The sequence below is a fragment of the Stegodyphus dumicola genome, chromosome 5, assembly GCF_044657685.1.
Source record: "Stegodyphus dumicola isolate Sdum_Otavi_A_Nest chromosome 5, ASM4465768v1".
NCBI classification, from domain to species: Eukaryota; Metazoa; Arthropoda; class Arachnida; order Araneae; family Eresidae; genus Stegodyphus; species Stegodyphus dumicola.
This window is the reverse complement of record NC_140772.1, coordinates 195,350,246-195,364,737: the sequence shown is the minus strand read 5'-3', so window position 1 is coordinate 195,364,737 and position 14,492 is coordinate 195,350,246. Positions and strand designations below refer to the sequence as shown.

The 14,492-nt window shown below is 31.9% G+C and overlaps 1 protein-coding gene across 1 annotated transcript in view; it reads left to right on the top strand.

Annotated features, from left to right (window-relative positions):
• The first annotated feature begins 389 nt into the window (after nucleotides 1–389).
• LOC118186876 (uncharacterized) overlaps nucleotides 390–14,492 on the top strand; it is an 81,913-nt gene continuing 67,810 nt past the window's right edge. Inside the window, exon 1 of the mRNA XM_035357045.2 lies at nucleotides 390–643. Coding sequence (XP_035212936.2) covers nucleotides 634–643 — 10 coding nt within the window. The 5' untranslated portion in view covers nucleotides 390–633. The remainder of the gene's footprint in view (nucleotides 644–14,492) is intronic.

Sequence of the window (14,492 nt, the reverse complement as noted above, 5' to 3'; positions counted from 1 at the left end):
CCATATCGCAATACGAAGCATCGAGAAGCGACAGCCGCTAAGACGGTGAGGAATATATATACATAATGAAATACTAGTCATTATTTTCTCAAAAAGAAGTAAAATTTAGAAATCATCATCTGCAGTCATCCTTGCACACCTACATATTCATTCTTTAATTTAGATCTCATTACTTATAACGCGCAGAGCCGGAAATGCAAGTCCCTGCATCTTAGAAAGGAGTGTCACTGCTGACCAAAGATGGCGTAACAGCGGGTATCACTTCGAACAGCCTTCATCCCATCCTTCTCTCTCCCTCCTCTTGATCTTCGCTATAAAAATCTCCTTGTTCCGCCCGGGGGTTAGACAGGTTTTCAGTGCGGCGCCGTATACAGACGCAGGGGTTTTTGACCACGAGGAGCGAAAGTTACACCATTAAAAAGCTTCGAGATCGACAACCCGGGCTCAAACCTCCGGCACCAGATCGCGGGAGCTGTGCCACTGGTTTTTTGTGTCATAAGATAAAGGGGCAGGCCCGGCCGTGAGTCACTCGCCTCCGAAGTGGAGAGAGAGAAAGGTTATTTCTTGTTGTGTTCTCCTCTTCGTCCACATCCTGAAGCAGGAGAAATTCGTACTCGCTTCTCTGACTGGACGATGACAGCAGGTAAGACAAATTTCGCTCTTGTACGAGTTGCAGTGATCTTGAACTGTTTCTGTAAGCGGAAGGATTTATTATTTTTGATGAACTTTCCCTTTTTTATTTGAGACTTAGAAGGGGGGGGGGGAAGAAATGAAGAATTATTTCCCATTTATCATCGGCGAGTACAGATCATTGATTCTGATTTTAATTAAAGTTAGAATCTATTTTCAAACTGATTTTATTAATTGTATTATTTCCTTGTTTATCAGTTTTCATGCATTTTATAGTTTATTTCTTAAATGTGTCCTGATTTTACACTGTTTTTGGATGCTACCATGTTTAGGAAAACAGCCCAGGTCTTTTTTAATAGATTTTTTAGCCAGTTTAAATTATGCTTTAACAAAAATATCCAACTCAATTTTATTCTCAATTATTGTTTAAAAAGGAAAATTCTGAGAATTTATATTTGCAATAAAATTGCTACCTAGTCTTTTATATATATATATAGCTTTACATACCACATAAAAAGGATGTTGTAAGTACATTCATTGCAAATACTTGTATACCTTTGCACTTAAGTCTGTTAGCTTTCTAAATATTGATCAAGTCGAATAACTAATATTTACCTACTCAAAAACCAAAAAGATTAATTTATTGAAATATTTTATTATTGGTTTTATTGTTCATAATTTACTTTTCTGTTTTTTTGTGTTTCTTTTCGATTGCATTTTGAAATATTTGCATAATATTAAATCTTATATGCCATAAATTTCGTTGCATAAAACATTTTTCTAAAAACCATATATGAAAAATTGCATAAAATTTGACTAAAAAGAGAGCTGCATATAATATCAAAGATGGTTAGTATTAAATTTATATTATAGATAAGGAATTAATTTAGTTTATATCTTAAAACAACAGTGTACTACAGATTATCTTCCGTCGCTATATTTAAACTGCATATGTTATCTAAGGCATCAAAATCTGCATTTTCAGTAAAAATAGCATTTTGTCATGAAATCTAGCTACACGTTTTATAATAACAATTATCTGTAAAACAAACCATCAGGTAGTTATTTATCCTCTGAATATTTAACTTTTAAGTTTCCTTTAAGGCCATTTTCTTGCCGGTTTCCAAACGCACATTTTATTCGTAATCAGAGTGATTACGAACTAACTCTTTGAGATTATCGTATTAAGATGATTATTTTAATTTACGTATATACAATTAGTTTCGTGCTTTAACTTAGAGATGATGGGTATTAAAGCTAAAATCCCATAGTAATATCTCAAAATTGAGTTAGCATTAGAATATAAGAATATTTTTATTAATTTTTATAGAATTTTTGTTTCAAAACCTAATTTTTAAAGTATATTTGTTAGTGCTAATTTTAGATGTAAATTTTCCTGAATGTAATGTGTAAAATAAAGGAAATTTTTTAATAATTTTATAATTATTATTATTTAATTATTATTACTGAATAATTTTACATTAATTTATTTATATGATGATGATGATTTAATAATTAATAATAGGGAAAATTTTTAAATTAACAATAATAGTAATTTTATTATTATTATTTAATAATGAAATTATTAAACCATGGCAAAATTATTTATCATTAAATAGTTATGTAATATATCGACATTCATGTCCTTCTGGCGAAGAGAAAAGTATCTTAATTTTGTACACATTTATGTGATATTTTATTGAATGGTAATTTTCGAATTTTTGAGAGCATTTGTTTTAAATCATTTGCTATAAAGCTCTGTCATAAACGTACCTATCGTAATACTGCTACTGATATTTAGCATAAAGAAAATATGCCTTCTTTTTAATAATGGTATTTGACATCAAGAATACAAACCGTATTTTTTTCTGATGCTTAGCAGGAAGATTTAAATTTGTCATCAACAGGTTTAACGCAATTTTTTGTAGGAGTGCTCGGGTGTATAACCGAAAACAATTCATCATATAATATTGATAAAAATTTATTATTTTTAATCGGTTAACCCGAGAGGCATGACCATTTTTTTTTTCTGATGGGAGAATTCATTTGCATGTTATTTGTTTATATTACAGATTTTAGTTGAACATTTTTTAACCCTTTTATATATTTGTTCTTATCTGAAATAGCGACAGCTTGTATAAAATAATACGTTAATTTAACAGCCAACATATACGTATTTGTTTAAATTTTGAAGATAAAAAAATAATCAACTGTTTCTTAAGCCTTCTGATAAGTGCTAACAAAACAGCAATAACACATTACAAACGCCAGCGGAGTTTAGAAGCAAAGCAATGATTTAGAAACTGATGGCACGTTAATGTGTAAAGAAGCGTTTCCAGTCATAGTTCCGAACTAACATTTCCTTATTTTTATTGAGAAACACGTTTGATACTTAAAGGATAAAGCTACGCCCTCGCATTCTTGAATGAATTTTGTATTGAGAAACTGAGGTAAGAAAGAAAGCACCGACAGCAATCTAGCTAGAGAATAAAACGGAAAGCAAATGCGACGTTTCCGAGATGAAGTTGCGTTCAGCCTGATTTCTTTTCAGTTCACATTTAATCTCTGCTATTTAATTAAAACTTTCGGTTCCCAAATTGAAATCATTATTGGCGGAAGTATTTATGTATGTGCCTAAGTCATTAGCATCACGTAATATGGTTTCATTTCAAAATAACGCAATTCAGAGCGACTTATTGTAAGCAATTGCTATTTTTAAGTAAGAAAGGGGAAATACCCAAATTAATATAGAGAGTTCAGGGAATATTGCAAACTAAAGTAAAATTTTGCTTTACATACATTTTTCTGACATATGTAGTTCAAGGAATAATATATATATATATATATATATATATATATTGTTGCGTGCGTACGGGTTCGTTATGAAATGAATGCACAAGTCCGATGAAAAATGAACAAAAATTTATTATTATCACAACAAAAATGCTTAAATTTTCTCAAATTATCATGCAGTATTACAATATCTCACAGTAGTTATCTTTTAACTACTCAAATATCCAATAGAACGTAATTCAAAACAGCTAAAGAACGCTAATCCGCGAATTCGCTACAATCAACAACAGTAGTTTTCTAAACAACAACAAACTAAGCAACTACTACTAACTGAGATGTTTTCCTCCTTTTATAAGATTTTAAAATCACGCGCTAGAATTTTCCAGTACTTTCTCGAAATCAAAAAGAGATATTTATTTATTTAATGCACGCGCTCTTGTATTTTCAATTTTCCGGCTTAGCTTTCTTTTAATATTCGTCACGCGCTGCACTGCGCGAGAAATAAAACCATTTAATTTCTAATTGAACTAACATTAGCTTTTTAAATACCAAATTCGTAACAATATATATATATACATAAGATAAAAATATATAAATCAAAATATTAGCTTTAATTTGCAATAATTTCTTAATTCTTTATCTGGGTATTTTCCCTTTCCTTCTAAAAAATAGTAACTCTTTAGGGAAAAAAAAAACTCTGCGTTATTTCTAAAGTAAGTAAACCTTCTAAAAATAAAACTAAACAAGTAATCTTTCTATAACGTAAAGTTAATAAGTAATCTTTCTATATAATCTGAAGTTAAATAAGTAATCCTTTTATAACGCTACTGAAGCAGAGACTTACGTAAAACTTCAGCCAATAATAATTTTTGAAGCTTAAATATTAACAATCAAAATAAAGCAAAACGAAACTAACTCATTTTGAACCAATATTTCATCTTGGACATGTCGCATTCACTCTCCACTCCACTTGCTATCTAGATTGATTATGTCTGGTTGCATATGTTAAGAATAAAATAACTATTTAACCGACCATTATAGTTACAACTACTTTTTCATACCATCATATCTGTCTTCGGTTTCTAAAACTTTACAACCACTATCTCAAAAACATTAAAAATTTCTTCTTGTTTCAATTCAAATTTGCGGCAGAATTCACCTTGCTCTCTAATCTTGCCTTTCATTTTTGATATTGTTGATATACGATGAAAGCAGCTAACAGCAGTCTATCTAGGCCGAGGTGCAGAAAGAAGTGCGTAGTTATCCATTATGGAGATTTGCTCAGAGAAAAGGTTGAGGCTTAAGTTCCGAATTAGTTACATCATTATCATGTTAAGTAAAAATATAGGGAATTAATCTAGAAATGATGCAGTCCAGGGAAAATTATTACTATTTTTAGAACAGAGTGGGAAGGTAGACATATTAAAATAAAGACTCGAGGGACATTGCTAATTTGAGTTATACCTTTACATATTATTTTATGTGTGTGTAACATAAATGTACATTTTGATTGTTTATGCAATACCACTGCGTGATTAAATGTGACTAGTTATGATTGTAGACTAGAATGCATCAGTTTTGCATGTAGCAATTCTGTGGCTAAAAGACGAATCTGGCTCAAAGAGAAAATTTTACGTTTCTGGTCATATTGCGCTGTTTACTGGATTTTCGTTTTTAGCAGCATTTTTTATTAATTCTGTGGAATCATCAGGGTTTTTTTTAAGCAGGAGACGTGAAAAACGAGCAATGTCTTTCAACGGCACTCGCACCTGGGCCTCTCGAATAGGCGACGAGTATGCTTGCTACCTTTATACCATGAAGGCATGCTGAAAAGAGGGAGAAAATACCTTATGTACTTGCACTTTTAAAGAGTGACTGGGGATAAAGGGGCCCAATCGTCATATCTTGGTAGCGACGAATTATCCTTCCCCACCTTCTAGTTCGGGCGCCATTATAGAGTCATTAGGTTTTTTTAAGCTGGATACATGAAAAATGTGCAATACCATTGCGGGGATTCGACCTCTTGAATACGCTCCGAGTTACATCACTAAGGCGTGCTGGAAGGAGAGAGAAAATACCATATAAACCAATCAGGAAATTTTATCTTTTAATTTGAATAAATAATCAGTTTGCAAATTTGGTTCGTATGGGGTATTAAAGTTTTAAAATTCAACACTATGAATCTTAGTTTCGCCATGAAATTCAACACCAAGAACATTAGTTTTAAAATTCAACACCATGAAAACCATAACAGATAATACCTTATATTTAGTTTTAAAATTAAGGAAACGGTCAAAATTTTTTATAAATTGTTAGTAGGACTCCATAGAAGATTTTTTTTTTGGTTGCTTAAAAACTATGCGAATGATAGTCTAGTTTCATCCAAGTAAAATGCAGAATGTGAGACAGTGCATAAAAGAAGACTTAGTAATGCATTCTTTGAGTCGAATGACAGGCCGTCATTTTTCTTTGCAGGCATAGTCATTAATAAAGCCCGTCCTTCAGAATAACAATAATAATAACAATAAATACTAAGAATAATATTTGGAGAACTAGGTAGCTATTCAATTAGGCTGTCATATCGAGCAAAACGCACCAGGAATTATTGGTCTAGACAGCTGCAAATATCCAAAGATGACAGTATAAAGAAGCACCACTGTATTGCAATACCCGAGACTTCAGAATTAAAGATTAATTATTTTACTTGCACAAACATGTGTCAGTAATGAAGCTTTAGTGAAGCTTTAGTAATAATGAAGATACTTAATAGTTGAAGTTCCTTGCCCACTGATCGATGTTCCTTCATGTAGGTGGCTCACTCTTATGCATCTTTCTGAAGTTTCATACTTGGTTTCGGGATTTTCCTTTATGAAACTTTAATACGGATGCCATCTTTTTAGCCTCCTTTTGCTCCTGTCACACCGAAACCAAATGGTCTGGCGCTGAAATTACTTTTGCTTTCAGTATATGATATTTTCTGTTAGACATTTAGCGCCATCTATAATGAAATTCCAAAATTTCACAGTTGTTGTCTATGTCTAGAATAAAAAAAACGAAGCTGATAACATTCATAGTTTTCTTAAGAAAGAGCATGAAATTGTATACTTTGTAGAGTCATTAAGTATTTTGAAGCAGGAGATGTAAAAAAATGTGCAATGCCCTCGCTGGGACTCAAACCTGAACTTCTCGAATACGCGCCAAGTGTGCTACTGTTACACCACTAGGGAGTGCTGGAAAGAGAGCGAATATACTTCATAACTTCTTTAACTGACATCCTGTATTTAAAAGTATTGAGTAGTAAATCTTTAGGAGTAGTAAATTCTATTTTCTTATAAGGTTACATAAGTTATGAGTGATTACTCGCCCAGCTTCCATTTAAGCTCCCACAACAAGGCTCGCCCATTAGTTACTCCCCATCTTAAGCAGGTGTCTTTAGGCTCACAAGGCACAACACACTATGCAGGGCGCAGAGCAAAGGGTCAAAGACTGGCCGCCGCGCCAACGTACTCGGAGAACCGAACCCACCTACCTTCTAGGACAGTATTGACTGCTCCCTTCGGCAGGGGAACCTGGTCCGTGTATTTTGTGCCCGCAAAGTCGTTACTGTGGCAATATAATACTCAAATGTATACAAAAAAAGGTACATAAGAGCTGCAGACTAGCAAACATTCAGACAAGTGTTGGAAAAGCCCGATTATTAGTTTTAAATTTTTAGCATTTATAGAAGGGAAAAAAAAGAAGGGCAAACATAATCCAAATTAAACTATTTTCTTCAGCAAAGCTTAATTTCTATGCTCTTCAAGAATTTATTGACCTATTTTCTTCAGAAGCGTAAAAAAAAATAGTGAACAAGGTAACGATTTTGAAACTTCTCATAATCTGTTCTTTGGATTATAATAACAATTTGCAATGAGACGTTTAAACCCCTTTATCTAAGATTAACAGAGAAGTCAAACAGGAAATTGAAAAAGGGGGATTATTCTGTTTGAGCTATATATTAAAGATGCTTGGGCCTCAACAAACTTCAACAGGTAAACAAATAAACGTGCAAAGGGCACCAGAGACTTCCGTACAGAATCGAACAGGTATTACCAGTACACTAACTATCCAGAGTTTGACACCCGAATGAAGTCACAGAAGGTTCCGTAGAGATAGACGTTGGATGAGACTAAAACGCGGACGCGTCGCTGCTCCAAACGGATCGGGGAAAGGTAAATGTTTTCAATGAAAAATTTTAATTTGTATACTTTTTCTCCTAAGGAACAGTGGAGTTACACATTGGAATTGTTACATTTAAACAAAAGAGGATGATAACATAAAATTAAGCAAAGTTACATAACTCACGCTGTTAAGTTCACTCATTACAATATTGGATTACGCAAGTATAGTAGAGTGGTACTTTGGAGATCGTTGCACCGGAAATTTTACATTTCTATATAAGTAGATCAACATATGGGGTTCGATTTTGCTAATATATTGGAATGTCTGGTTCTCGTTATGTGAGGATATTTGTTACAGGCAAGATTGTTCAGATTTTTCAATACAAAGTTCAAAAATAAAGTTCATGGGCTCAGCTCACTGCACTTGATGTTTTAAAGAATTATGGAAATTATTCAAGTTGTTCGGATTGAGTTATTGGAGTAACCTAGTGTGGTGTTGTTGGCCGTGATCGTATTAAAGTAATTATACTAAGAGTATCAAATGCGAATTAATTCCACGTAAATAGTTAAACTAAAAATTTAGTGGTTAGTACATTGCATGACTTTTAATAATAAGAATAAAATGACTTACCCAATAAGGCATGCATGAGTCAGTAGCTCTCTTTTAAATATACATTTATTAAATCACAAAAACACACATTTCTTGATTAGCCTAGATAAATCACAAAAACACACTTTTCTTGATTAGCCTATATTCGATATGTTATAAAAAAAAACACATTCATGAATGCCCTTCGACATGTCCTACTCGTTAGTCCTACGGGACTGTCACAGCGTTCATTTTTTTCTGTATATTGTAATTCCTAATCCTATAGTATCGCTGGCCCATTACTTATCAGCATCTTGCAAGAAGCTTAATTAATATGCAGTGCAATTACTCGCAATAGAAGAGAAAAGATTTCTTGTAGATAGGCTTGAATTTGGCGCACATGGTCGTCTCTTCGAAACATCCAAATGTCAGGATTATACACGTTGAGTCACAGCACAGGAACAATTTTTTACCTCGCAGCCTAATCAGTAAAGTTTACCTGAGTTCTTATATTCTTCGTACAAGAACATATTTTCTCCTCCATCTTATGAAAAGGAACATCAGCTCGAGTACATTATGTTTTACCGTGGACGATGGCGAGAGCTGTGTGTGTGGCCCGAAGGCCCACACATTCGTTAACACGACGACAGGCAAAAAGCGAGAGACAAAACCGGTCCTTCCAGTTTTTATCCACTGCGATGCACGTGGCAGGGCGCGATAACGATTCAAGAATCGATACAGCCACCGTGTTCACTGTGAGAATTCTGTGTTCTCACACCTAGTTATTGTTCTTTCCGCGTTTTTGTTTTCGGTTTTAAGGTGTGACTTTTGATTGGTACGGTTCTGCTGAGCGTTTGGTGTGTTTTCATGATTTTTGGATATAGTTAGCGTTGAGTCTTTTAAAGTTAAGGTCTAGATTGGTGGGTTTTCGGGTGTACAGATTACTTGTAACAGAGCAGAAGAATAGGTAATGGTCTTTATGATATTCACATACTTCAACATGAGGACAGTCAAACGTTCCTTTCATGCTTTGGCTTTAGGAGCTAACACACAGCCAAACTGCACTTAATGAATACACGACACAACGCTATGTAACTCACTTGACTCGGCAGTTCTGACAAAGGTCACTTGATAACTGAAAACAAGTATTCTTATTTGACCAACTGCGCTTTCAACTGTTTCAAGCAAATGAAAGTATTTGTTGAGTGAAGGAAACCTCAGGAAGCTATAAAACTGAAAAATGAATGACAGCCTCTATAGATTATGGTAGCTATGAAATTTATCAAGTTGAAAATCATTGGGATCTCTGATATGTCTACAAATATCTTTGACAGGTGAACACTGTATGCGTTTTACATCCCGTGAAACTGTAAGTATTCATGCGATAACAATGAAGTATTTCGCCTCTTTTAAACCTTAACAAGATAATGAGCAGCCATACACGTGTCTAGAGACTATGGTTAGAGGAATAAATATTCCAATTTGAAGTAGTGTTACGGCTACCGAAATTAACAGAATATCGAATTTTATTCAGCGTATATGAAATGCCACATAACACATTCTGGAAGGCAGATGTCATACGCCTCCTAAATATATCAGAATTATGTGCACGAAGTGTGGTGTTTATGAACTATAGAATATTTCTGAATCATCGCAGAATAAATTCCCTTTGTATTTCTGCAGTTCTATACTCTCACGGGGATCTATTAGTATTTTTTTACCCTTTAGTGCATTTTAAATGTTAATCTGCATATATAAGACCTGAATGGCTTCAAAATTGCATTGTCATATCTAGAAAAATTTCACATTTGGGCTAGTGAGGTATATTTTAAATTTTCTTCAAGTTTTATTTAATAATTAACCGCTAATGTTATTTTAAAATTCTACTTCACTTTATTTTCTGTTCGTTAGCCTTAATATATAATACCGTTTAGTTCGCTTAAGACTAAGGCAAAAACCATAAAACAGTAAACTGCTGTGATCAAAATGTATCTGGAATGATTCCATAAGACACATAAGACACATAATTTCATTAAATTATTATTTTAATTATTATTAAATTATTATTAAATTATTAAATTAATACAAGGGTTGAGGAACTTTATTATTTGATTTTTTTGGTTAAATATTTATGAGAAACAAAAGCATTTTGAGTGTATTATCGCGCAAACTCAACGAATTATTTCGCAACATGTCAAATCGTTTTCTCGAATTACTTCATGGAAATACTGCAGAACACTCAAAATAACATTATTTGTTAAGAATTTGGTCAGAATTTGTCAACTACTGACCAAAATCTTCCCAAAGGATGTTAGGTAAGTCTGTTAGGAAAATACTACGCACTCAAAATTTCTTTGATTTTTGATCGACTTTGGTCTGATCTTTTCAGTCTTGCTTCATCTTTTGAGTGCCATTTACTTGATAGTTTAGTTCTTTAAGCATCAAAAGTACCGATTAATATTTCATCAATGGTAACAATGTGTTTTACGAAGAACTCAGAGGAAACATCTTCTGTGCCACTTCAACAAGTTATTGATTTTGGAACAATTTGAGAAGCAACGCCCGCGACCCGAATGATGCTTCAAACTTGCTTGGAAAAAGCAATTGTTCTATAATACCCTTAACTGTTAAAAGACGATCGCTGCACATCAAATCTCTGATTTAATCGTCATGCTGCTCTAAGTTCTAGTTATTGGAGCGTCGTTAATTTCCGTGCACTATATACCTTCCTTAACCGTCATACATTATCACAAAAATCTTGTTTTTGATCGAGTGTTCTCCTCAAAGAACTGATAAGGTATTTTCTCACTCCTTCCAATATCCCTTCGTGGTGTAACAGCACACTCAGGGCGGATTCGAGAGGTCCAGGTTTAAGTTCAGGCGATGGAATTGCTCATTTTTCATGTCTGTTGCTTCAATATAACCTAATGGCCCTACAGACTCTTACAACATTTCAAATGTTTTATATCGCTAATTGAAATTTACAATATAGAAATATTTGAGAAAAAAAATTCAAGTAACATTTCAACGATTTTTATGTCGTACATTTTATTGTAAGAAGAATTTATATCTATTCTTATCTCAGCTATATTCATCATTTAGAGAAACTTCCAAAGCAAAATTTCTTTTCGTTCAAAACGCATATATTTACAAAGTATGAAAGAAAATTAAATAGGATTGTTGACTGATATATTCTGATATATTTAGGATTAAATAGGATTGAAGTCGAAAATCGTCGAAACAACGTCTGGAAAACCTTTGCAAGCGGTTTCTTGTAAATATCTTTCTGATTTCGTCATTCCCGATATTTTCAATCGCACCAGCAACATACTTCCTTTAATTAATTTATGTTTACTTATATGATGCATATTTCATTTCCAAATTACTATTTTCTACGTATTAATACTTTTTTTTCTATTTTTACTTTTAAAACACAACTGCGTTAGCTTGATATTAGCAGCTATTCACTTGAAAAAAATCGCTTGATTAAGACTATCGAACAATTTTATTAGAAATTAAGAAATGCAGCTTAGGTTTGAAATGAAGAGCAAATGTTGTCTCATAGTAATGAGTTCAAAATTATATGAGAAACAGCACTCTTGTCCGTAGATACTTTTTAATCAATGATGTGACAGACTGCCAAACTGTAATGTACTAAATGCATTCATTATAATATCAAATTTCACAATTTAAATATTCGTTATACTTTTGTTTATTGGAAGAAAGATTTAATAAATTAAGTTTTGATTCATTCAATTTCAAAAAGCATGTAATGTGACAAGTCAATTAAGAGTCCACTGGCAAAAATACGACCTTAGATTTACTCAGATCTTGTATAAAATTCTACCGATTTTAAGGGAAATCATATATAGAACCCTTTTTTTGAAAAGCAAAAATTTTTTTACTTTTTTGCTTCTGACAAAGAGATAGCTAAACCTGATTGCCCTTAAAATCGGCAGTTTTGTTCAAAAAGCTGCTTCAATGTAAGTTTGTTCTTTTGCCTAATTTAATTGTTCTTTAATCATCAAGCTTTATTTCTTCTACAATTTCTTTCTACTAGAATATTTTTTACAATGTTTTTATCTTTGGTATTTGCTTCGGATTTGAAGTATGAAAATAAATGTTAAAGTAATGGAATTAAATTGCTTAATTAATTTTAATTTATTCTTTTTTTTTTCCTCGAATCCTAAAGATATTTCATTCAGTATCTTTTTTGTGTGTTTATTTTTAACTGAATCTGATCATGTTTCCCATAAAATTGAAATTTTAATAAAAATGAACGAATTGTTCGCATCTCTAATATTTAATTTCACCAATTAATAAGATAAAAAACATAATTAAAATTTTAGAAAATTCTGTTTCCTTCCTCCTTAAAATTTTTGATTATATTACTGTGTTTTACTAAGATTCATTTACATATAAAGTATCCCTTTAGGGATATTATATTTTTTCTGGGGCATGGAATATATTTAAATGTAAGGAAAATCGTCCACACATTTTTCTTTATTCCACAAATGCTCGCATATTCAATTATTTATTACTCCAAAGAAACACAGAAAATTCACTGCATAGAACTAATAACGAATTCTGTGTACTTTCTCCTCTGTCTAAATATTATTGGCAATTTAAAGACTTACAGAGGCATAAGAATGGACGAACTTCGTAACAGGAACTTATGCTCTTCGAATTAATCTTCAACGTTTAAATCTAACTTTTATATTTAAATGTACTTCGGTGAAGGAACTCCTGTGTTAGGAAAATCGTGCTATAAGAAAAGGTGTTTAGGATGGTTACAGCACATGATAGATTTTAATATTATAGAAGTTCATAAGACTAATTTCAGTTACCGCACTAAAGGAATATCTCGTTAATATTTTTGCTTCTCATTAAAATCATTCTAATTTAACCAGCCATATATTTTATAGAAAGTTATGAATAGCATAAAATAAAGTATATATAAACTAGAGAATTTAATTACAAAATTATATAGAATAGAATAGATAGAATATAGAATTAAATAGCGTTTCTAGACTATAGAAATAGATAGAATATAGAATTAAATAGCGTTTCTAGACTATAGAAATAGATAGAATATAGAATTAAATAGCGTTTCTAGACTATAGAAATAGATAGAATATAGAATTAAATAGCGTTTCCTCGTAAATACCTTTAATAGAATTACACTGAATTGCGTCACTCTTAATGTTGATTTTTAATGTATTCTTAATGTTGTTGTACAATACGTTTTACTATTCATACTCAGGAATTTCTCATAATTTAGTACATGAATGGCGTAATATGTATAAAATATACTGGTGCAGATCTTTATAAGATTCTTTTATATTCACACACTTATCACGTTGCACCATTTTTCTTTCGAGTTCTCAATTTGTATGCATTTAAAGATAGAGACTGATTTCAAAATTGAAAAATCACTATCACGATTTTCAAAAAGGTGAAGGAAACAGTTTCTAGTTTTGATCATACCCTTTTAATGACTTTATTAACAAAATATAAATCTTCAAAGGTTTCAGTTACAAAGATTAAGAATATCAGAAAAAATGTTGGAACAGAGTTAGGATAAAGTTTGTAATGATACAAAAGAAAAAAAATTCTTAGAAAAAAGCTTGTTAATAAACGGAAAAAGGAGTAAATTACTCTTTTCTTCCTCTTCATTTATTGACAAGTTTGTTGACCGCTGCACAGTATGGCAGTCTTTATTCTACCATGAGATATTTTGTTACTTATATAAACAAATTTTGTTACTTACATTAAGTTATATTGCTGTTAAAATACTTTACTTTCTTATTTATTTTATCCTTTTATTATCATCCTAATGAATGAACGTTAGGGAGACAAAAGTAAATAATCACACAAATTTAGATTATTAATTGTGTTTAAATGCAGTTCTACTTGAGCTTCTTAAAAAGCTTGCTATGTAGAGGTTATATTTAACGTATTATTTTAATACATTATGAAGAGTGGGAATTAAACTCTTTCCTTGCCAATTGTTAAAGTTTAAATTTTTTTAAGATACTGGCTGTTCTGTTAATAATGCATTAAATAGTGTTTCTTCGTAAGTATTTTGAATTACATTGGACTGCATCTCTCTTACGTTGAAGAAAGTTGGTAAGCAAAATTATCTTTGATATTAAAAAGAAAGAACTTTTGTACATTATTCTGCACTATTTAGGAATTTCTCATAATTTAGTTTATGAATAGTGTAACGTATATAAAATATATTGGTACAGATCTTTTTTAAATTCTTTTATATTCACACACCTACTGTGCTCCTTTTTTCTTTTGAGTTCCTCAATTTA